This window comes from Vidua chalybeata, chromosome 9 (assembly GCF_026979565.1).
Source record: "Vidua chalybeata isolate OUT-0048 chromosome 9, bVidCha1 merged haplotype, whole genome shotgun sequence".
In the NCBI taxonomy this organism is placed as follows: domain Eukaryota; kingdom Metazoa; phylum Chordata; class Aves; order Passeriformes; family Viduidae; genus Vidua; species Vidua chalybeata.
This window is the reverse complement of record NC_071538.1, coordinates 23,137,657-23,159,320: the sequence shown is the minus strand read 5'-3', so window position 1 is coordinate 23,159,320 and position 21,664 is coordinate 23,137,657. Positions and strand designations below refer to the sequence as shown.

General features: G+C 37.4%; 2 protein-coding genes across 11 annotated transcripts in view; one reads left to right on the top strand and one right to left on the bottom strand.

The window, feature by feature from the left end:
• The window catches only part of PLPPR5 (phospholipid phosphatase related 5), a 214,962-nt gene that overhangs the window by 147,771 nt on the left and 45,527 nt on the right, over positions 1–21,664 (top strand). For 3 of the 7 annotated variants that reach the window (XR_008432280.1, XR_008432284.1, XR_008432283.1), the window contains 3 exons: positions 7,280–7,351; positions 21,214–21,347; positions 21,461–21,595. Coding sequence is in view for 2 of the 7 variants with exons in the window: in XM_053950082.1 (XP_053806057.1) it covers positions 7,280–7,305 (26 nt within the window). In the remaining 5 variants the exon portion in view is untranslated. Of the gene's footprint in view, positions 1–7,279; positions 7,352–11,131; positions 11,173–14,481; positions 14,789–21,213; positions 21,348–21,437; positions 21,596–21,664 lie in introns of those variants that run through there. The other 4 variants (XR_008432282.1, XR_008432281.1, XM_053950082.1 and 1 more) reach the window with 4 other exon arrangements.
• SNX7 (sorting nexin 7) overlaps positions 1,954–21,664 on the bottom strand; it is a 29,143-nt gene continuing 9,432 nt past the window's right edge. For 2 of the 4 annotated variants that reach the window (XM_053950078.1, XM_053950080.1), the window contains exons 5-9: positions 21,115–21,316; positions 19,061–19,260; positions 15,796–15,882; positions 10,204–10,356; positions 1,954–2,354 (exon numbers count right to left, since the gene is read on the bottom strand). In XM_053950078.1, coding sequence (XP_053806053.1) covers positions 2,274–2,354; positions 10,204–10,356; positions 15,796–15,882; positions 19,061–19,260; positions 21,115–21,316 — 723 coding nt within the window. In that variant the 3' untranslated portion in view covers positions 1,954–2,273. Of the gene's footprint in view, positions 2,355–3,799; positions 3,859–10,203; positions 10,357–15,795; positions 15,883–19,060; positions 19,261–21,114; positions 21,317–21,664 lie in introns of all 4 variants that reach the window. The other 2 variants (XR_008432279.1, XM_053950079.1) reach the window with 2 other exon arrangements.

Here is a 21,664-nt window from a genome sequence, read left to right as displayed (position 1 = left end):
TTGCAATCCTGTTTATAGAACTGTACATTACAGAGAGATTAGGAGCTAAAAACAGCAGGCCAAATTGAGTATTAATAAATGCAAATAAATGCTCATTGGGGAAAAGCCAATTCTCCTATATATACACACTGATGGATATTAAATTATTCAGTAACATTCAGAATAGCTCTGTGGACAGTTCTGTGGAATGGCAGCTCAGTGGTACTTCAAAAAATAAATTAGGAATATGATGACAAAAATCAAAGCATAATTATGACAACATGTACATTTCTGGTGTGTCTGCATTTTGAACATTGGTTGCAGCGGAACTAGAAAATACAGTGAAAAGCAGGAACAATGAGCACAGATGTGAAGTGCCTTTTGTACAATATGGTATTAAGCTATGGCTTTTCCTCTGGGAAAACAGGCAGTACTTGGAAAACACACTAGAGGTCTGTAAATTCTTGAGTGCCACAGGGAAGACAAATAGGAAAGAGCTGTTAATCTCTTCTCACAATTTAACAGGCAGAAGGTGTTACCTGAAGTTGTTGGGCAGCTGGTTTAGAATATTAGAAAATTAATTTATTTTTCCTACATATTAAGTTGTGGAATTAATTGATATTCAGCATGGTAAATCCTATGAGTTTAGATGAAAAAAAAAAAAAAAAAAAAGAAAAAGAAAGGGAAAGCCATTAAGGCTATTAAGCACATTGATAGAAACTCTGATGTTAAAAAAAATCATCAGGATGGTACAGTGGGAAAAAAGCACAGTCCAGCCACCTTGTTCTTCCCTGCCTCCTGCAAGGATCCACTGCCAGCACAGCTGGAGAAGACCCTGTGAAGCACAGCCCTTCAGCACTGCACTGCCCTCTGAGCACAGACTCACCTCTCCATGGGGAGCTGTCCACTATGGGAGAGATTCATGCTCCCTGCAGGATTTCAGGAGCATCTTAACTGACACTTCATAGATGAAAAAAAAAAAAGAGCTGAGATTTCACTACTATTTCATGGGGGCAGCATGAGAGCACTTTTCCTAGCATTGCTGAAAAGGTTATGCTGGTATTCCAAATCTTACTTGCAATATGCATTTTTAAAGATCAAAGCCACAAAATCCTTGCCCAGCTTAGACAGGTCCACAGCCACCCAGGAGCAGCAGCCATGTGCTCTGGAATTGTCCCCTGCAGCCATCAGGTGACTGACCAGAACAAGCTCACAGAATGCCACCACAAAAGGTGCAGGTGATGGCTGAAGCCCTGCTCTTCTGCAAGGCCAGAGCCCTGGTTAGGCTGTCTCTGATTCCTGCACATCATTCTTTCCATATGAAGCCCGTGGTTTGCTCAGACCTTAACCACCAGGGAGAACTGCAGAAACTACAGCTGCAGACTGGAGACCTTCTGGGTGGAATAATTCAGTGACTGGAAGACTTTAATGCATATTGCATAAGTGAAACAGCTGATTATTTTAATACAAACCTCTTATTTTCTTAACCCTTCCTCTTCCACACACTGGCTATCTAAAGAGGAAAGAAGTTGAGGATTACAGGAGTGTCAGCCATGGGACAGGTTTCTCCCTGCAAACTCCAAATGGAAGTACTTATGTTGGCAGGATCAGTGCTGTGACTAATGGTATCACTCTACAAACAGTCTGTTTTGTGAACTGTCACTTTTTTCTTTATCCTTTAAAAATGTCAAACTGAAGATGTCTAATAAATATGTAAATAATGCAAACTGAAAACTAAATTATCAGCACTTTAAAGCAGCATTAATCTCACAGAACATGTTTGGCATCTTTATGTCCTATGTTGCCATTGGGCAACTAGAAAGATCTATTAAAATAATACTAAAGTACTAGTCCTTGAGGACTACGTGATATAATTCTACAAGTACAAGAAATTACTCAAGAAAGAGAATCTAAGAAGCATGCTAAAATACCAAAATACTTCTAAAAAAGACTAGGATACAGACTGATGACAAATTTTCCTTATTCAACTTTTTATTAAAATGGAGCTATTTTTACATATTTAAAATACTTTATATCAAAATTACACAATATTTATGAAAACAATTGTATGCAAATGCATAAAAATATGTAAAATCAGAGCAAAGCAATATAAAGCAATATATAGCATGTTTCAAAATGTATTTCAGGACTAGAATACCTGAGTGTACAATACGCTGGTTTCCTGCATTTCACTGATTTTAACAGTTAAATTTAATAATGTATCTGATGTCATATAAAGCACTTTGGTTGGGAGAAACTGCATGGAAAAGGCAGAGATCAAGCAGAGATATTACTCAAGGCCTGTCTTCAGAATCTTCATCCACACGAAGATCCACTGTTTGAGATGCTAGGAAGGACTCCCACGTAGCAAGGCACTTAAAAAAACCAAACACATACATATGAGTACAGCAGAGAGATTTCTGTAAACTCTGTAAACTCTGTTAGCCAAGGAGAAAAAGAATAAAAAAACCAGCAGACTACATACACATTGTCACAAGCTGCTTTTGTAGGTCCATGGTAAGGGCAAAATACAGTTTCCTAGGCAGCTCAGTGATATGCAAAGTGTTAGCTAACATGCTGAGTGAGCTGTAAAGGTCAATTTTACATAATGACAGGCACACACTCTGACTGCTGTAATTGTATGTTGTAGCATGGAAGATGCTAACATTAATTATGCTCTTCTTTAATCTCTTCCTTTAGTTACAGGCAAAGATCTCTTCCAAATGGAAAGCACATTGTCAGGCACCGCTCCCTTGTAATCTCTGTGGATTCCTAATGTATACCCAATTTTCCTTCCAAGTTAAATTAAACCATTTTTTTTTCTAAATAAGGAGAGAATTCATTTTTCCCCAGAGTAATGGGAAAGAAATAGAATCAGAATGGCAGAGGCTGGGAGTAGGGAAATTGTTATCCTTACAAGTGGTATTTATTGGTTTATGGAAAAATGTATTTACAATTGTAAAAACTACTTTTTTTTTTTTTATTTGAAGCATCAATTCTGCAGGCAGTAAAATGAAAAAAAAAAAAAGAAAACCAACAAAACCCCCAAATTACTTTGGTTCAATTTGGCTTAAGTGAGTATTGGCAGCTTGGCAAGCCATTCTATATCATAAATTAGTGTTGAGAGCCATGGCAAGGCTGTCACAAGGTAACCTGTAGTGAGTCGATGCTTGTTACTTGAAGCACCAGGTTTCTACTATTTCAAATCTGTCATTAGGACAGGCAAATTGCTGCAGTAATTTCCTTGTTCTGATGCTATTGAAAAAAAAGCCCTTGTAATGGAAATGTTCTTGCAAAATTTTGACTTATACATTCATACTTATTGTTCTTGACAATGCAGCTGATTTACTACTTCCTCTACACAGTTTTTTTTCATGAAGAATCTTTATTATGCACCATAAATAAGTTTTCTGAAATTTCCCAGGAAATAGATATTAAAACCTGGACAGCACATTCCATTTACCTGAACTTTGAATTAAATTAGTGTCCTGAAAACAGCATTATTTCCTAACTGAAATCTTTTGCCATAAACTATTCAAGCCACAGCAACTTGCTAAGCCCAGCTCATTGAAACACCTTGAAACCATCTGCTATTGCTTAGGAGACATGAAAATGACCCTGCTTAAACTTGCAGCCACCTAACTCCATTAGACAATTCTTGTGAATGACTTCCAAACTCTGCCATTAAATATGGAGATTTAATCACACTACACTGAAGAGCTAGGTCCTGGTATAACTGCATGTCTGTGTGTAAGCAGATGAGTGGGAGGATCTGATAATGTTAAATATAAGCTCAAAGAGAAAAACAAAGAATACACACAGGACGACTGGAGCTGGGGGAATCCATGATGATTCACAGATACAGAACCAGGGTTACCCCTAAAATAAAGGGTGACAAAAGTAACAAGAAAAAGAAAAAAATAAATCAGCAGTAGCTTTGTCTCTGAAGACGTAAGCAAGTAGAACATGTGTGTCTGCAAGAAAATGAGAGCAGTTAAAACAGCTAACTGAACTAAAAGATCACAAAGAAAAAGTATGGGCTTATTTTTGCCCAGATTTTTGGCTATTATCAGGCATGATAGAGATCATTCCTGTTATTCACATTTTGTCCCCTAGACTATGGATACCATGAATTTACTGCCCCAGTCTTTCTCTTCAGATCTTGCTGACAAAAGTTCCAAGTAACTTCTGCTGCTATTGCACACAACAATATTAAGCTACTGTTCAGAGTAGATCTAAAATGTGAATTACTGTGGAAAGAGGGAACTAACAGGGCAAGATTCATGTGGAAATCTATTTTCTTCATTGACTTTTTAGAGAAATGTTATTTTGAAATGGTACACCAGGGAGAAACAGTGAAGATACTGCCAGCCTGAACAGTGAACTGCAAAACTGAAAACTGATTTCTGATTTAAAAGGTCTTTTTGACCTTTTGTATAAAGCCTTTAAATTTGATCATTAGATTCTCCCCTACTTCATGTGACACTGTGGCAGTTGAGTCTGTCTGAGAGGCTTGAACTGGAACATGGCCTCTTGGTTTTGAAATGTCAGTGAGGCAGCTGCTAGCAATGTGTCTTCACTGTGGCACTCAAACTCATCCATTTCTGTTTGTTAGAGCCCAGCCTGGATCACCATCCTAGAAAGCTGCAAGGCACAGCTGTTTTTCTAAGCTTTTTCTAGGTGTGGTACAAGAAAACATTGCTTTTTCTTGAAGAGTTTTTCATTGGCAATGACAGAGTTTTTTCTGAACCACAGTTTAACTGAATTACCATATAAATCCATGTTTTGTTATTCCGTAATTTCAGTAACGTGAATTAAAACACATGTATCAGCATTGGCTGCAATGTAAAAATGGCTTTGTGTTATCTTTGCAACACTGAGCCAAGCTGCACATGTTAAAACACAATCATAATACACTGCTTAACCAGATAGATATGACCTACTGAAGTCTGTCCAAACAAAGATGCAAAGCATTTTTTTTCACACAAGCTTTTAATTTATCTCTGTTGATATAACCAAAACACATTTTTCAAAATGTAAGAGCAACGGTGGCTCATTTCACTGTCAGACATCACAGTGCTGCTACAGCTGACAAATTTTATAATTAACCACACCAAAACAAAACTAGGTCCCTGTGCCTTAGGCTCAAGCTTTTCACATTCTGAAGCATGAACTGCATAAATGACATTTTGTTAGTGATATATACTTCAACATTATTACTGAATGATTTTACTCCATTCTCCTGGGACGTTGAAACTGGAGATCAAAATACAGGATCAGCCAGTTTTCACAAAGGAGACAGAAAGGAAAAAAAACCCCAGAAAATCCAAACTGAGGAAATTAAATGTGTTTGCACAGGACTGAAATTCATAATCCAGTTACTCGTAAAAGCCCAATGGAAAACATAAAAAAGCCTAAATACACAAAATGAAATAGGCAAGAACTTAAATAAGGCTACTTTACCTAAAACATTCTGATTACTTCTGGAGGACACATATCTGTTCTGCAACATCATTCTTAGAAAAAGCAGCAAAAAGTTTTTCCTATAGTACAATTGCATATATAATGAAAAAGGAGATATAAAAATAGAACATAGAATAGAACATAGAAAAATAGAATGTAGTAAGGATGCTAGCAGAAGCAGTGTGTCACATGCCATGTGTGTTTCTGTTCCAGTTCCCAGTTATCCATGGCTGATACCTTAAAAATAGCACTTACGATGGCTTTTTTTTTTGGAGTAGAATCTGAAAATTAAGTCTTGTTTGTGTATGAGAGAAATACAAAGTATTTTCATGATTTCTGTGTGCAGGGGAACAAAAATTAGACCGCACATAAATAGTAATTCCCACTCCAGAAAAAGTCTTCCCAAAATTATTTAAAAAAAATTTTAAAGGCTGAAGTGAATGAGGGTTCAAAGATGCATCTGCCTTTGAAGCAACCTGCACAGGGACAAACAGGCTCAGACAGGGGAGCTTTTGCAAATCTTGTGAAGTTTGGTAGCTGAACTAAGGTAGGATGTGATCAACACACAAGAGCAGCCAACTTTCTGCTACGTGACCAAATGATTGCTTAAATGCATCACTACAGAGGCTTCTAGGGCAAATAACAAATCTCATCTATTTTTCTACAGCTTTTACAAGACTGAGGGGTAAATAAGGGCTTTGGAGTTACAGGGAAGTTGCTGTAACGGGGAACAAGTATTGCTTTGCCCTAATGAATCTTTTGGATCAATTTATGCCTGTACAACAATGTAGGTCACAGAAATATACTAAATTGTGCTTGAAACACTTAAGAAAATCAGGAAATTATTTATATTTTTGAAAAATAGTAAGGTGTGCCAATACCAACAAGAATCTGACTATATCAAAGGTTAGTGATTATCCATTAAGATACAAGGACTTAACAGGATTCATTTCACATGTGATAAATAAAATCAAATGCTATCCTTTAAAAGAAAGGTTCATCCATGCTCAAGAAAAAACACATTCTTTCAATGCCAAAACTAACTATCATCCCATTTTAGGAAAAAAACACCAATCTGTCTGCATTTCCTGGAATACCCAACAAGCAGTGGAAACCCAAACTCTGGTGTATTTACTGGATTTACAATGTATAACTAGTCTTTGGGTTGGGCTGTAAAACCTAGCCACTTATTCTGGTGGTTTTCCTGAAAAGAGTAAGTCAACAAAATTCACTGGCTGCATATGTACTAGCTATACTAAGCACATGAGAAAAAGTGAAAAAATTAGCATATGTTTAATTGCTTCTATTCTTTGAAGCCAGAATTCAACAGTTCCTGGTTTGGTTCTGCTAGTCTGCAAGCAGCAACACTTCAAACCTGCCAGCTAAGAAACACTGCCAGCACCGCCACTAACTCTGTATCCTGCTTTGGATTTAGTGATGCTGCATCTTTAGAACATCTATTTCTAAATTAATGAAAATATTCATGGTGACACTCAGTTTCTCAGATGAAAGCTCCACCCTGTGGACAGTTTGTGATTCCAGCTGTTTGGCAGATACCTCTTCTGGACTAAACTGTCAGACAATGGTGTCATGCCTAAGGCTCAATGAAAAGGAGTAAAATAAATGGTACAGTGTTAACATGTGCTGAATCAATGCTATTTTACTTCAGAAATAGGAGGAAATTTATGAATTTTTAAAAATTAAAACATTTTAATATTGTTCATATCGTTTCACATTTTAGCAATGCATTTACTGTCATTGTTGATACAATATTATTTTGGATTTAAGACTTTGTGGAATACAGAGAGAATTAAGGATCTATTCAACTCTCTTCCAGAGGAAAGGAAGTACAGAACTGTATGAACCACTGACACCAGCTACAGGAATACCAAATGATTGGTCAGCCATGGTAATTATTTGCTCCTAGATTATTTTAAATATATTATAACAAAGCTTACACACTATCACTTGAAAGTTTTCATTTTCACAGGCCTGCAGAGGAGCACCCTGTAAATCTGCAACACTGGGCTTTTATTCGTGTCTTTGTTACCACAGCACTGAGAGACACAAAACAGCTGTAGAAACAAAGGAACACTTCTTATTCAAGTTTAATAAGATAGCCAGTGAACTGGAAGACTACAGGAATAACTCTTAAAATTGTAAATCCGGAGAAACATAATTACTGGTAACACTTTAGAGTAACATTTAATTCATGTGAACATTAATTCAGCTTAAGGAAGAGATACTTTTTTATGCTAGCTAAGTGATGCTTGACAAGTTGACAGCAGAATCCTTAGGCAACTACAATTAAGGCAAAACCCAAACAAACATAAGGTCATAATCTTTGCCCATTGTGACAAAGATGAAATGTGGAAATTCTAGTGTACTTTGACATCCTGCTGTGTTGTTTTTGACCACACTGGCTTGGGTTTTGAAGGGCTGCATTCTCTACGGCAGCAGCCATCAGAAAATACAAGATGCTTGTCTCTCAGTACTTTGTGGTTCCCAAAATTTAAGGGCTGCAGAGAATGTCTGTGAACAGAAATGATTCCTTCTTTGGTTGTGTGCCTGGGAAATGCAGTTAGCAAGGGGAATAATGAGAAGCACAGTTAAATGCTGCTGTAGAGAAGAGAATGAGACACTGCTTGTGGACAGGCACAAATAGTTTAACTGAGGGGTGGGGGAAGTTGTGGAAAGGATGAGAAGCAGGTAGTCACTAAGTTAGAAAGCAGGAGATGATTCCTCATAGGAGCTGGACAGAAGAACTGGACGGCTGAATCACATTCATAGCATCCACTGTGACTGGGAAAATGCACAGAACATGCTTTGGGGAAAAGGCAGGAAATAAAATGAGGGTTGTTACAGCAAGAAAAGGCTTAGTAAGCATTAAATGGTGCATCAAAAGTCTGACTGAGTAACATCAGACATGTGAAAGAATGCTAATGAAGCAAGTAATAATTGAGTAAGTGAAAAACACTGTAACAGATACTGTGTTTGTGCATGAGTTTAATGAGTCAGACTCAAACTATGACACTTCAGGTTGGATTCTCTTTCCTACTGAAAGCATAAAAATAATATTCTGTTTCTCAGGCTTTTGAGATTCCTTTCCTGAAGTTTCACTCCTAAACAGTAGGAGCAGATGCCAGAGCTTCTTTTCCTGCTGCTTTCTGGAGTACACACTTGTAGTTTGAGATACACAGGCCTCTGACAGTAACCAGTAATCACTTCTCTAATAATTAACCATCACCATTAACCACGGGTCTTAAATAACTGAATTTCAGGTGAAAACTCCCAATCAAAATATTAATTTTATCAAGTTCTTTTGAATATCAGGATTAGATAATGATTAGTAAGTGCTCACTTTGCAAACAAGGAGTCATAGACTTAGCACAATGTTGTTTATTATTGCAACTGCTGTAGTAAGATAAGGTGCTTTTTTTAAAATGTAGATCTATAAAGTTGTAACAGCAAAACTATTTAATGAAGATTTCAATATTCAAGAAAAACACCAACAAAAGATCGTGCCTCAGTATAAACCAACTTGTCTAGTATTTCAGAGGCTATTTAAGAAGAACCTCTGGCAGTTAGAGAGACAGCTGAATAATTTTCTACAGTTTGTGGCTTAAGAACAGTAATTTCACGTACAATATGTTCTTTGGTGCTCTGGATTAAACTTCTAATTCAGCAAAAAGCATTTCTAGACAGGAAAAAGAACCAAGTAATTATTTTTATGTTGCAGCTAATAATTCACAAAGAAAATATTCTAATATATTCAGCATTGTTGTAACATACATATTGCTGCTATAGAAGTCAGAGACCATCAATAAATGAAGACAATGTTAGAGGATGCCAAAAGCTTTCTTCCTGATTTCTGGAAATATTTTGATCTTAACATGTAACAACAGATTGTCAATGTCCATGCATCTCACAGACTGCATGTTAATTAATTAGACTTGATGATCAAGAGCTCTGTCTTTTCAATTATGTTTTAACAAAATGATTTGTAAAATCAGAGCACTAAGACTGGCTAATGTGCAATCCATAAAAGGCACAGACTACAGGACTGAAGTTACAGATACCAAAATATATCTGTGAAAATGACTAATTTATGATTAATAGATGGCTCAGTGCATTTCATTTTCTTCCCAAAAGTAAAGAGAAATTATTTTAAAAACTTCAAGACATCTGGGATATTTTCAAAATGTGCATTTCAATCAACATTGAGTTCCCCGTGAGGAAAATTCACAGAATGGTTAATGTATTTTGTTATATGTTTTCAAATTCTCCTTCCAAGCATATATTCTTGGAAATTCTTAACAGAATATTCTTGGAAATTCTTACCAAGAATATTACCTGTGGCATTTGAGCTGAAAATAAAAATCTGATGGAATCACATTCAAAGGTTTTCCTCATACAGGTCTGAGCCTTCCAGAGGGCTTCTTCATACTCTCACAGCAAAATGTTTCCAAACTGAAATATAGCAGCTGACATTGAACTGAAAATCATGTTCCAAGTTGTTGTGGTTAGTAAAACAAGAGTGCCCTCTGTCGATGATGAACTCAGGATCAACGACTTGGGCACAATAAAATATATTCAGCTTGAAATCTGTCAAATTAAGGATAACTGCCCCACTATATCCACAGAAACTGATTCCAAAGTTACCAAATGTTTGAACTAAAGTGGAAAAATTCCTCTTTACAGAGAACCCATGGACTTCTTCACTGAAATAATGAAAAAATAACATTTTTGTGATAGTTTTACCTCTTCATAATAGCGGAGATTATTCTCAGCCACATTCGTGAATGTTGATCTCATATCCCACTGCATGTTCTGCTTCCACCTGTCCCAATCCGCTTTCAGAGCATTATTGGCACGTTCAACTTTGTCTTCAAGTTTCCCAATCTCTTCTGAGAACTAAATATTAATTTTAAACATTAAAAAATATTAGGAAAATCACCATTTCCAAAATTTTTAATTGACTGTAGTGGAGACAAAGATAACTGCAGAACCACAGTTGGTATTTAACTTGGCAAAAAATGTATTTCCCCAGGGATAAATTTAAAAATAATTCTTAATTAATAACTCACTACAATTTCTGAAATATTAATAACAGAAAATATAGACCAGAATGAAAGTGTTCCTGGAGATATATTTTTTCACTTAGAGAAGTTACAGACTCTGGCACCTCTTCACTAGCACTTGACATTAATGCATCAAAAAAGAAATATATAGAGGGCTTTACTGAAGCAGACTCAATTGTACAAATTAGATTTGGCGAGGAAAACTGAGAAAATCCTGTCAGAATCTTTGATAACAGGAGAAAACAGAATGGGGAGAAGACAGCAGAAATCAAAATCACAAACTTTCTGATTTCTTGCCTGTCACATTACCATCTTTTCTTGTGGAACTGTGTGTGACCATATGAGGGAAAGAGAAATACAGAAGCAGAGAAAGAAATTATATGAAAGGACTTCTACAGAGAAGAAACCCTTTCACAGCAATCCAGGACCCAAAACTTTGAGGGCTACTCTACAGACATTACTTGCTTCTAATTACTGTGGATGCATAAGCTGACTTGCCAGCTAATGGGAATAAATGGACAGCAGCCCTGTCTTTAATGAGTTTTTTCTGGTCTTCTCAGTAATTCGGTTACCTATTGTCATTTACTCATCAGCTGTGTCTGTTCTAGCTGGCAGCAGGTCACAGAACGAGGCAGATCTCCTGTGGCTACAGTGCAAAATCACATGCTGGGACTGCAGAGCCACTGTCTGCAGCAGGAGGGAAGGCAGGCACAAACACCACCAAAATAAGGAACATCAAGCAGGAAAACTTAATTCCTCGAATTGCTTCCATTGCAACTCAGGCTCCATACAATTCTTCTTCGTCCTTATATTCTGCCATAAAGCAAATAGTTTCTTCCTTATACCACACCTGTGTAAAGTTGGATAGCTACTTTTGTTTTCTGCAGGGCTGGTGTTTTCATTGATAGGAAGTTCAGAATTCCAGGACTAACTTCCAGGATTTTTAAGGAAAGCTTATGCTCCTGGTAGAACACAGAAACGTCAGAAGTCAGAGCAAGAACTGGAAAGTCTGGGTGCACAGCCTCCAGCTTGGACCATGCAGGGGAGAACAGTGAACGAGTACAACAGCAGTGGTGCTGCCATCAAAGGGAATCTGGATCCCATTCAGCTCTTAAAGAAGCCAAGGCCTCCTCAGCTAGTAAAACTGAAAATTTCATCTAAACCAATGTAATCCACAGTCAATAACAAACATTTTTAGTTAGATTTGATTTCCACACTGATTTTCTTTGCCACACTTCTAGGTTTATGACATACTAGTTATATAATGAGGAACAAAATGAAAAAAAAATTATTTCTACTTTACTGAAAAGCCCAAGTTCACTTATCTGGCCAAACCACTAATCAAGCTACAGACAAGGGTAATTTCAACTATTAACATTGCATTCAAAATGAAAAGGCTAATCCAAAGTTTAAATGTGGGGGAAGTACCTTGAAAGGAATTACAGACAACTGGATTTGGTATTTTGACCATGTTCCATGCTAATTGCCTTTCCTTCTAATACCAAAAAATGAATGTGCACAGAATACTGAAAATGATGATATTTTAAAGATGATTTAGAATAGGAAAGGCAGTTGAATCCATTCTCTGCTTTTGCAAAAAAAAAAAGTTCCTATGTAGGAATACACTAGTCTACACACATAAAGAACTTCTCTGACTTAGAAGTCCTGGCTGCAACAGCTTCCTCTTACCTTGGTCTTTACAACTTTATAACTTTAAATTATTTTAGTTTGTTTTTGTCTAGCCTTTTCTAGGAAGTACAGATTTCTTCCATGCTGTAGTCAGAACATGATATGGACAGGTAGACTCTGTTACACAACTCTGCCTGGATATGCAGTTTAAACATCCCACTCTAAAGCCCCAAAGTAACCACATGTTGTATTAAGGCAGGGGTTGGATTTAGGTCTAAAGGCAGCATTATGCCACATGTCACCATGTCAAGTAGACACATTCAAGGACTAGTTTTTCAAAACTGAAAAACCCCATCAATGCTACTCTCTTTAGCTGCCATGACAGCAGAAATTAAAGAAAAACACGTAGTTTTTGTTAAGTCCAAGCCAAAACACACCTAGTGTGTTCCTCATTTACAAGGTGTAAATTGTTACAATTGATCCTGCAAATTAACTGGGATTCTGAATCCATTTTCTTACATTGATCTCCATGTGGCAGCCAGTGTGAGAAATGAAATCTCCCAACAGTGATGGCTAGAGGCCAGCACAGCACTAATCACACATAGGACCAGAGCACAGGAAGGTGGGAACCAGGAATTGCTAGGGCAGAGTGCTGATAAACATGGGCTATGTGACTGTAGCCAAAGACACATGGCCCAAGAGCCAAATTACACGGTGACACAGCATTTTACACCATCTCCCTATGCAAAATAGCACAAATTTCTATCTGCTATATGAATTAATCTTACAGCTTGGTGATACTAACCCCTTTTTAGCCTGGAGTTAAAACACAAAATATATTCAGAATGTAACAGATTCAGCATTTCATCTCTTTACTACTCAGTTTCAAGCCTGAAAATTAGAATCCTTAAGTTGGCATTTAATGCTTATCTTGCTCTGTCAGAGCACATTAATACCAACCTTTTTTCAGAATTATTATCAGCCCTAGTGGCAAGACTAAAACTGTTAAAAATGCCCAAACAATAGAGGGAGACATTAGCATTGCTGTGTAACCTTCAGGAGGGAGTGTGGGAATCATGGAGCAGCATATCCCACTATCTTTACAGCTACAGCTCTGGAGGTAAGAAATGTCTAGATAAGCAGGAGGGCACCAAAGTTGGGCCCAATCTCTCTGTCAGAGCCTGCATCCAAAATCATAATCTTCAAACCATCCATACCCTGAATAACTGCCTCCTTTGTGGACCAAATTTTGGAGTAGAAATCAGGGCTTTGGCTTTTGTAGAAGCACCACAAGCAGCTTTCTAACACAGCTCAAGAAAACATTTTATTTTTTCCCAGCTGATGAGCCTAATGTCCTATAAAGTTTAATTTGCAATTCCAGCCTATTTCATCTGCACTGACCTTAGGGATGTTTTACATTCTTCTGCTGTACAACCTTGTATTTGTTAAATCATTTAATGTTTGCCACGACCAATGCTAAGTATCTCACAGCCTTTTATCAGCTCTAATGACAGTCTGAGACTCCTTATCTGTGGTGGAAATGTACTTCAAATGAGATTAGGGTTCATGCCACTCATTGTCAGCAAAATTTCTGGCTACTAGATTGCACTGACAAGTTCAATCTGACATCTATGAGATCATTAGAAGCTACGGGAGTTCTGCTTAGGAACAGATATGTGCAAATACACCCAAACTTGGTGTCTCAGACCCGTTCCAACAACATACCTGTGTTATGACCACCTTTATTAAGAAGTAAGTCTGGTTAGAAGTGTTAGAAAAATATTTCAACATATAATAAAAATGAAAACATAGTAAAAAAATGACCAAGAAAACAGTTAAGTCACTTGAATGGTTAAAAATAGCAGTGCACCATTCTCTGTTGCCAAACTATCCTTACTAGAAAAACGCTTCAGCTACTAATTAAGAAAAAGTCTTCAGGATACAGCTGCCACTCAATTAGAGAACACAGGATTTTATTATCAGATTAGACTACCAGACATCTGTTTTACTGCTCTTCTGAGACTGCAAGGAGAACCAGGCTCTCAAAAACAGGATTCTCTGAAATTAGTAAGAAATAGAGGGGTTGGAAAGATAAAGCAAAGATCTGAACACCTGGGTAATCAGAGTGTCCAAAGCCTTTACCAAACTGTAAATGCAGATATGGAAACATATACACAGTGAAAAAAATTAGTTTGGGCAAACTGATTACAAAATCCTACCTGGAAGCAAGTACAAACAACTCATGATGGAGTAAACCATTGTCAGTATCAAATCAACATGGTACAATCAATACTATGCTAAAATAAAAATATCTCTTTTTTATTTGTAGCAGTTCAAGAAAAGGGAGTGCATGCATGTTGTCTCAGAGCTCCATCAGATTATAACAGCAAATGCATCATGAAAAGATAGCACGTCCTGCCAGGCTATGGTGTCTTTTCTGCAGTAAACAACAACGAGTCTGGCTGCTAAACAAGCTGTATGGAGCTGAATTCATTGCTGAGTGCACCTGCCATGGCTACCCAACTCCCAGCCTAGGGGGCTTCTCCAACTCACCATCCTCTGTGCATTTTATAAAAGCTTAGGGCTTCAAACTAAGGAAAATGGACAGGAGAAACAGCAAAAAAAGTAGAGAAACAAAAACAAATTACAGAACATAAAATTTCTGCTTCAGGAAAAAAAACCCAATACCAGAGATATTTACTTAAAGTCCCACTACCAGTAGACAGAGGGAAATTGTTATATAATATACCATAGCCATTGTAGATATCAGAGATCAGCAATATATTCTTATTTATTCATCTCAGTGCCAAAAATCAAATTAAAACATGCATTTCAAGTGCCAAAAACAATCTGAACAGCTCATCTTTACATGGAAACTAATTAGAACAAGCCCAATAAAAAGCATCAGAAATGGTAAAGATTTCTCCTTTGATGTACTAAAAAGTTACTAATCATTTTTTTCATATTATTTACACCGTATAACACTTGGTGTTAATACTGTGCTAAAAGGACATTATTTAGGCTGGAGAGTTTAACAATCAAAATTTTTAAAAATGCCAATTCTCGTCCCAGAGGTTGCTTTTAATTGGCTGCTGAGCCTTGCTGGTGGTTTTGGGGATGCCTGTCCCCATGGGGTACCAGTTACAGTCTGACTTCACTAGAATGAATGAAGGTTTCATACTGGAAGCAAAAAAAATAACCCTGGGCCCAACTAGAAAAAACAGAAACCTGTAAGAACAGAATGCAGAACATTTTACTTTAAGTAAGTTTAATGAACAGCTTTGCCTATTCTAATCACCTCCTCTACCTCTCCTACATCAATGAGGCAGCAGCTACAAGAGCACTGCAGCAACTGTTACTTTCTTGTAACTCCAAGTGTGGAAGCAAACAGAAAAGCTAAAAATAAGCTGTGGTACAGTCTGTGTTGACAAAGGCCAGTGGTTGCCCACCATGACCAGCAGCCCAGTTACTGAAATGCTGCTTCTTTCTGGTGATGGCCTTTGCTTGGCACAAAGAGCTACCAGAGGTGTGGAGAGAGCACCCGCTCCCAGCCCGTGGCCTCAGAGGACACACGTCCTTCTTCCGCACCTCTCCTGCTGGTACAATACGGCCTGGAAGAGTCCAGCTGCCTGAAAATACTTACCAGATCCTTCTCTGTCTTTTTATTGGCTAAAGCATCAACTTTGGAATCCAGCTCGCCTTGAATTTGGTCTCTCCTTTTCAAAACACCCTTAGTATGAAAAGAAAAAAGACGTAAACTGCACCAAATTTAATTTTAGCTCTTTCAGAAAACCATCAAAGAAATTTGCTTTTTGATAAACAAGACCACAGAATGATACCTTTTAATAATTTTAACATGATATATGTTTTATAAAAACAAATTAAAATCATGATGACTTATTTTTCCATACCTGTATTTTATCTTACAGGTTTTTCAATAATCTTACTAAATCCAAAATCAGTGCTACAGAAATAAGCCATACACAATAACACTGCCAGTTGTATGAGCAGAACTGCTACACAAGTTTACTTGGTATCAGCTTAACTTATAATATATTCATTTAAAAACAGCAACCTGAGTTTGCCAAATCTCCTGAACAGAAGTATCTTCTTGGAGTAAAATTTACAATATAAAGTAGAACGACTAGAAATAGTATACAAGGCATTACTTAAATTGTGACTTTAACCTTTAATATTATTTAACAAGTGCCAAATATAGTTCTGGTAAATCAGAAAAAATATCAGAAAAATCAGATAAAGTTACCATAGGAATGAAAGCTTTTCTACCATTAATATATGTGTTTATTTTCAGCATATGTAATTTTTACCTCCTTTGAAACTATTTTATTAGGTATTGGGTTTTTAGCATAATGTCAAAAAAAAAATTAGGAAGGGGAAGCAATATCACTTGTTAAGCTACAAAACAGGAGCAGTATTACAGATTAAATTTCCATTTCCAATGCTCATTTGCTCTGAGATCTTGATGAAGCCTTACAAACGTCTCTTTGTCTTAGCTTCCTCATCTGTAAAAGCACACTCAGGTATGCTTATCTTGCAGAAGTGTTGCAAGGCTTTAGTCTTTTTGAAAAAAAAACAGAACCAGGACATATATAATTACAAATCTCAAAACCTTCTTTTACATTACCTTGCCATAACTGGTTTTACTGCTTCTTCTGCAGAGATGTTCAGTATTCACCTCTAGCATACAGCATGTTGAAACAGCACAGGGCACAAGCAGCTCTACCTTCTCTAGCTCTCTTATTTGACTGAGTTCTCTCTGAAACCTTGACACTTTATCAAGTGATAGAATAATTCAAGAGCTTAATTTTCAAGTAATTTTTCAATGTTTCTTTTTGAACAGGTAATCACTACAAAAACCTGCTAAATCTGACTTTGGGCTTTTCTGAGCAGTAGATCAGCAATATAGATGAATACTCATCAATACCTTGGAATCTTTTGGTTAGATAAATACAGATAAATGTTTATCTGGAAGCACAGAAGCAAAAAAAATATCTGGAACAGCTTTTCTTCATAAACAAATGTTTTCTCTTTTTTCCTATTTCTTTTGCTTCTTTTAAAACTTTTAATGACAGTTTGGCAACATGTATCACACATACACTTTAAATTACAAGACAAAACCAATTAATATTAAGGTGCTACATCGACAAGTACTGACTTCTAATTGCAAACAAAGGCACTATTCTTTTAAAACATATTATTATACTTCTACAGGTTTTTTGTATAATACTTAATGGTACCTTGCCACAAAACCCACAGATAGTTTTATGTGGACCCATAACTAATTAATGCTGTAATTTGTACCCTGAGGGAAAGCAGATTTGTTCTGTGGGTCAGTTAGGAAAGGGTTGGTCCAGATGTAACTATTTTAGTTATGAATCTAACTCTTTTCCTAGTTACAGGCTGAACTTTCAACACTGGAAAATACAAGGATTGTATTGTATTGTATTGATCACATTTTGTTCTGCACACTTGCATGTGATCTTGGCAGCACTGCACCAAGGTCCCTGTGATGAGGGGTTAAACACACCTCTGAAAGGCTTACTAGTGGTTTACTTCCACAGGATATTTTTAGGTATTTTATTTTAGTGACTAGTATTTCCCTCTTCAAAGTGCAAGTAGGGAAATAAGCAGTAAGTAAAACAAAAATCCATGGTGAATGAAGGGAAAGGAACAGTTGTGGAATGGATGAGGGTGAGTCAGGCTGCAAAAGAGAAGGCAATAGGTGGGCAGCATCTCCTCAGTAGCATGAAGACTACAATTGCTTATAGGTAACTTAGAAATTCTGAAACATAAGGTTGGAAGTGGGGGAGATGATCTGCAATTGCTAGGAAAGTAATCTCTTCAGATCTTTAAGCAAAGCAGTACCTACCTCCATCTACCAGAAAATAAGGAGGACTGTGAGATACAGGACATTTTGTATGGCCCCTTTTTCTGTGAAGCCTGTTTTAAAGACAGCAGTCATTGCAGCAGGAATTCCTAACTCTCAGTAGCTGAGCCTTACTGAGAAAGTGACAATACCCTGCAGAGTGCCACCAAAGGCTCAGTTCACTTGGGTCTCGCTCTACCTGTGGACTGTAAGACTCTTGCAGCCCCTACCCAGAAACCACTGCAGCAGGAGCTGGGTTCCCAGCAGTAACACAAGAACAGATTCTGCAGCTGGCATTGCTCAAAACCTAGACAAAGAGGGGTTTGTACACATGTTCTGCTTTCTGTAGGCAGCAAAGTGGGAATTATGACATACTGAATTCAGTTACTTTATTATGTTGATTATCCACCAGCACTGACTGTATCAACTCTGGAGTCTGATTTTTTACTTCCTCTCCAAATGTAAGCAAAATACATACATAAAGGGAACTGAGAGCAGCAGCTTATGGCAAAGACTAACACATGCTTATATAATGGTGCAGGGACTGGAAGTTCCCAGCTGTTCTGGAAAAAGAAAACATACTTAGGAAGAGTTTAGAAAGGGAAAAACCTCTCCGCTCCTTTTCCCACACACAATCTGTTACTCAATGAGTTCATATTTTGGCAGTGTCAGGGAAGGTCTTTCTCAACTGCTGTTCCCAAACCCTCATTGCTACAATGCAGAGCTCACTGAAGATGGCAAAACTAGACACCCTAGCACAGCTACCCATGGCTGCCTGCTAGAGAAAACTATCAAGCTCTTTTTATTTGGAAGGGGCATCTCTGGCCTGGTTAGCAAGAGAAACAGGACCAATCGGATTCCTCAATAATGGACAGGTATCATATGCTGTCCATGCTTTGTACTGAGTAAATACAGGGATTGTGAAGTCATTTTCAACAGCAACAAATTCTCTCCTGGACATGGTCACTGGACCAAGCCAAATTTTATACTGAGCCATAAAGAGTCCTTCGGGAAACCTTACCGTGAGAATTTCACTGTAGAGAACGTATTCATGTAAAATGGGCAGGAGGTGCTCTGAGAGCCCTGCCATTCGCCTCTCCGTGGCCCTGCAGCAGCGCTCGATGCAGCTGGCCAGGCCCTTCAGAGAGTCGGCTATGTCTTCTTCCGATGCCGACCACAGCGTGTGGATGGGACCGTACTCCTTCATTTCATTGAAATAGTCTTAAAAGGAACATACACACGTATTACTCTTCATTAATAGAGCTCTAAGTGATACTAATTGCAACTTTGTATTTACTGTGAACCAAGCAAGAGACTGATGCTAATTTTAAATTTGCTCAAGCGACCAAGATAACTCCAGTTCACTGTTTATCATTAAACTAATCAATTAATGTATTGTAATTAAGTAGCTTTGAGAAATCTATCAGCAAAAGTGTCCCAGACATTGACAATGACACACATACTCAGGCAGACCTGAAGAGCTGTATTCAGACACTGCATTACCTCACATTGTCTTCATACAGAGCAACAGGAGCCACAGCAGCTGGTCTGACTTGCTGACTTCTACTGCCCTGAATTCCTCTGTTTCTGTATTCCTCTTCCTCTGCTTCTTTACCAAATAGTGATGTTCCAAATACAGTCTCAGTTATTAAAACTAGAAGCTTTATTATGTCCCAAAAGCTTCAGAAAAAACACTTAAGTTCACTCCTGCTCGGCAGGTATCTCCGTCAGTAGTTTTTATTAATTTAAATACAGAGATATCTTATTAATTACTTCTCTTATGTTTCTGGACCAAGTGATAATCCATAATCAGAGAAGGCCCACAAATCACTGTGCCATTTGGTAGGGCTAAACATGGGCAAGCTGCAGTTCACAGGAGGAGACCGAACACATTGGTCATGCATTGAAAATGCAATTTTGTCACTACTAAATTTATCATGAAGAAATGTCCTAAGAAAGATGAAAGCAGTTGTGTGGCATAAAGAGTGTAATTTTACTTTGAGATTATTTTGACAAAAAAAAGCCCTCTATGGAAGATGTAATCAAGAACCCCATGTTAAGGTACTGCAAGCAGAAATGTTCTCTGCATCACAGCTATCAACAATTCCTATTCACAGCAGTGTGGCCCTGCACACAAGTGTTCTGACAGGTGTTGTTTGAACAATCTAGAAAGAAGATATAACCTATAACATTTGGGAGCATGTCAAAATTCTTAAGCTTTTCCAATAAATATTTTGGCACTAATACCTTGAACCTACAGACCTCACACAGCTACTTTCACTGGAGGGAACAATATTAATACGAACTCTTTTAATCAAAAAACATGTATTTTTCTTTTATAACACCCTTTCAATTCAGTGAGGACACACTGAGATCTGGGACTGCACAAGAAAGGTCAAGGACTCAGTTATTAACACAGTGCAGCTCTTCATATTATATTATATAATATAGACAAGTAAATACTTCAAGTGCTGTCCAGTGGAAATTCTACTGAACAGGCATAGTCTGAGATCAGGATCATCTCAGAATCTCAGGAAAGTCAGTAACTTAGCATTCCAGCTAGGTGTGTGAACTGCTCTTACTTAAGGAAAAAATTCTGATTAACCCATACTTCTTGAGAAAACTCTAGTAGGCACAGCTTACCATGACAAAAATGATGGCCAACAGTAAAGCTATTAAAAAATTAAAATCTACGTTGTCAATGAAAAAAGGGTGCAGAACAAAACTAAACCAAGTTTAGAGACCTGGAATCAAGACAGCCCCATGTCACTATGAGATTACACAGAAAACTGTACATTCCCTTGAAAGTTAAAAACCAAAGGTCATGCAGCTTTCCAAAAAGCACATGTTAAAACATTCTTCTAAGTTCCTTATAAGTAGCTGAATGACATGCTAAAACTCTTCCTAAGAAAAAAACTATTCAAACTTGAAGGTCTGTCAAAAACATGGCCAGAAAGAATAACACAATATAAACATCTCCCTTTTCCCTGGAAAGAGTATTTTGCCTGCCACAATGAAAATTAATTTAATTTTAATTTCTTAAAACAATAAAACTGATAAAAATGTTCTACTTACCCCTTTCTTCCTTGTAAATTCTATGAGCTATTTTATCTAGTAAGTTTATTTTCTGACTAAAAGTTTCCATGTAATTGTTCATTTCTGTAAACATTTCAGGACGATTTTTAACTGCTCCTCTTACTGAGGATGCTACAGCTCTGACGGTCTGTCCCATCCTGCTCAGCAAACCAGGACCCTGCTTCTTGTGGGAGGAGAGTTCCTAAAGACAGAACAAGCTCTCTTACTTCCAGGTACTTTTGTTAATTCTCTGAAAACAACAAATAAAAGCGGGCTTTTTTTTTTTTTAACAAAACTACATACATAAACCTCTGTCTTTTTAGTGTATAAATCTTATCATTATTAGACCAGTGTCAGAACCATCCCTGTCCTGTGCATGTGTTTGCTAAGCCTTTCTGAGCAAACACTAGCATGCCGTATATGACAGTGTCGCAAGAATGGTTGAAGATGGCAGAGAACCTTCACCCCTTCGCTCCTCAGGGTAAGTTAGCTAGTTTGCAATTTAGCTTTTTGAACAGGAAAGCAGAAGTGATGATTGCAGAAATAAGTC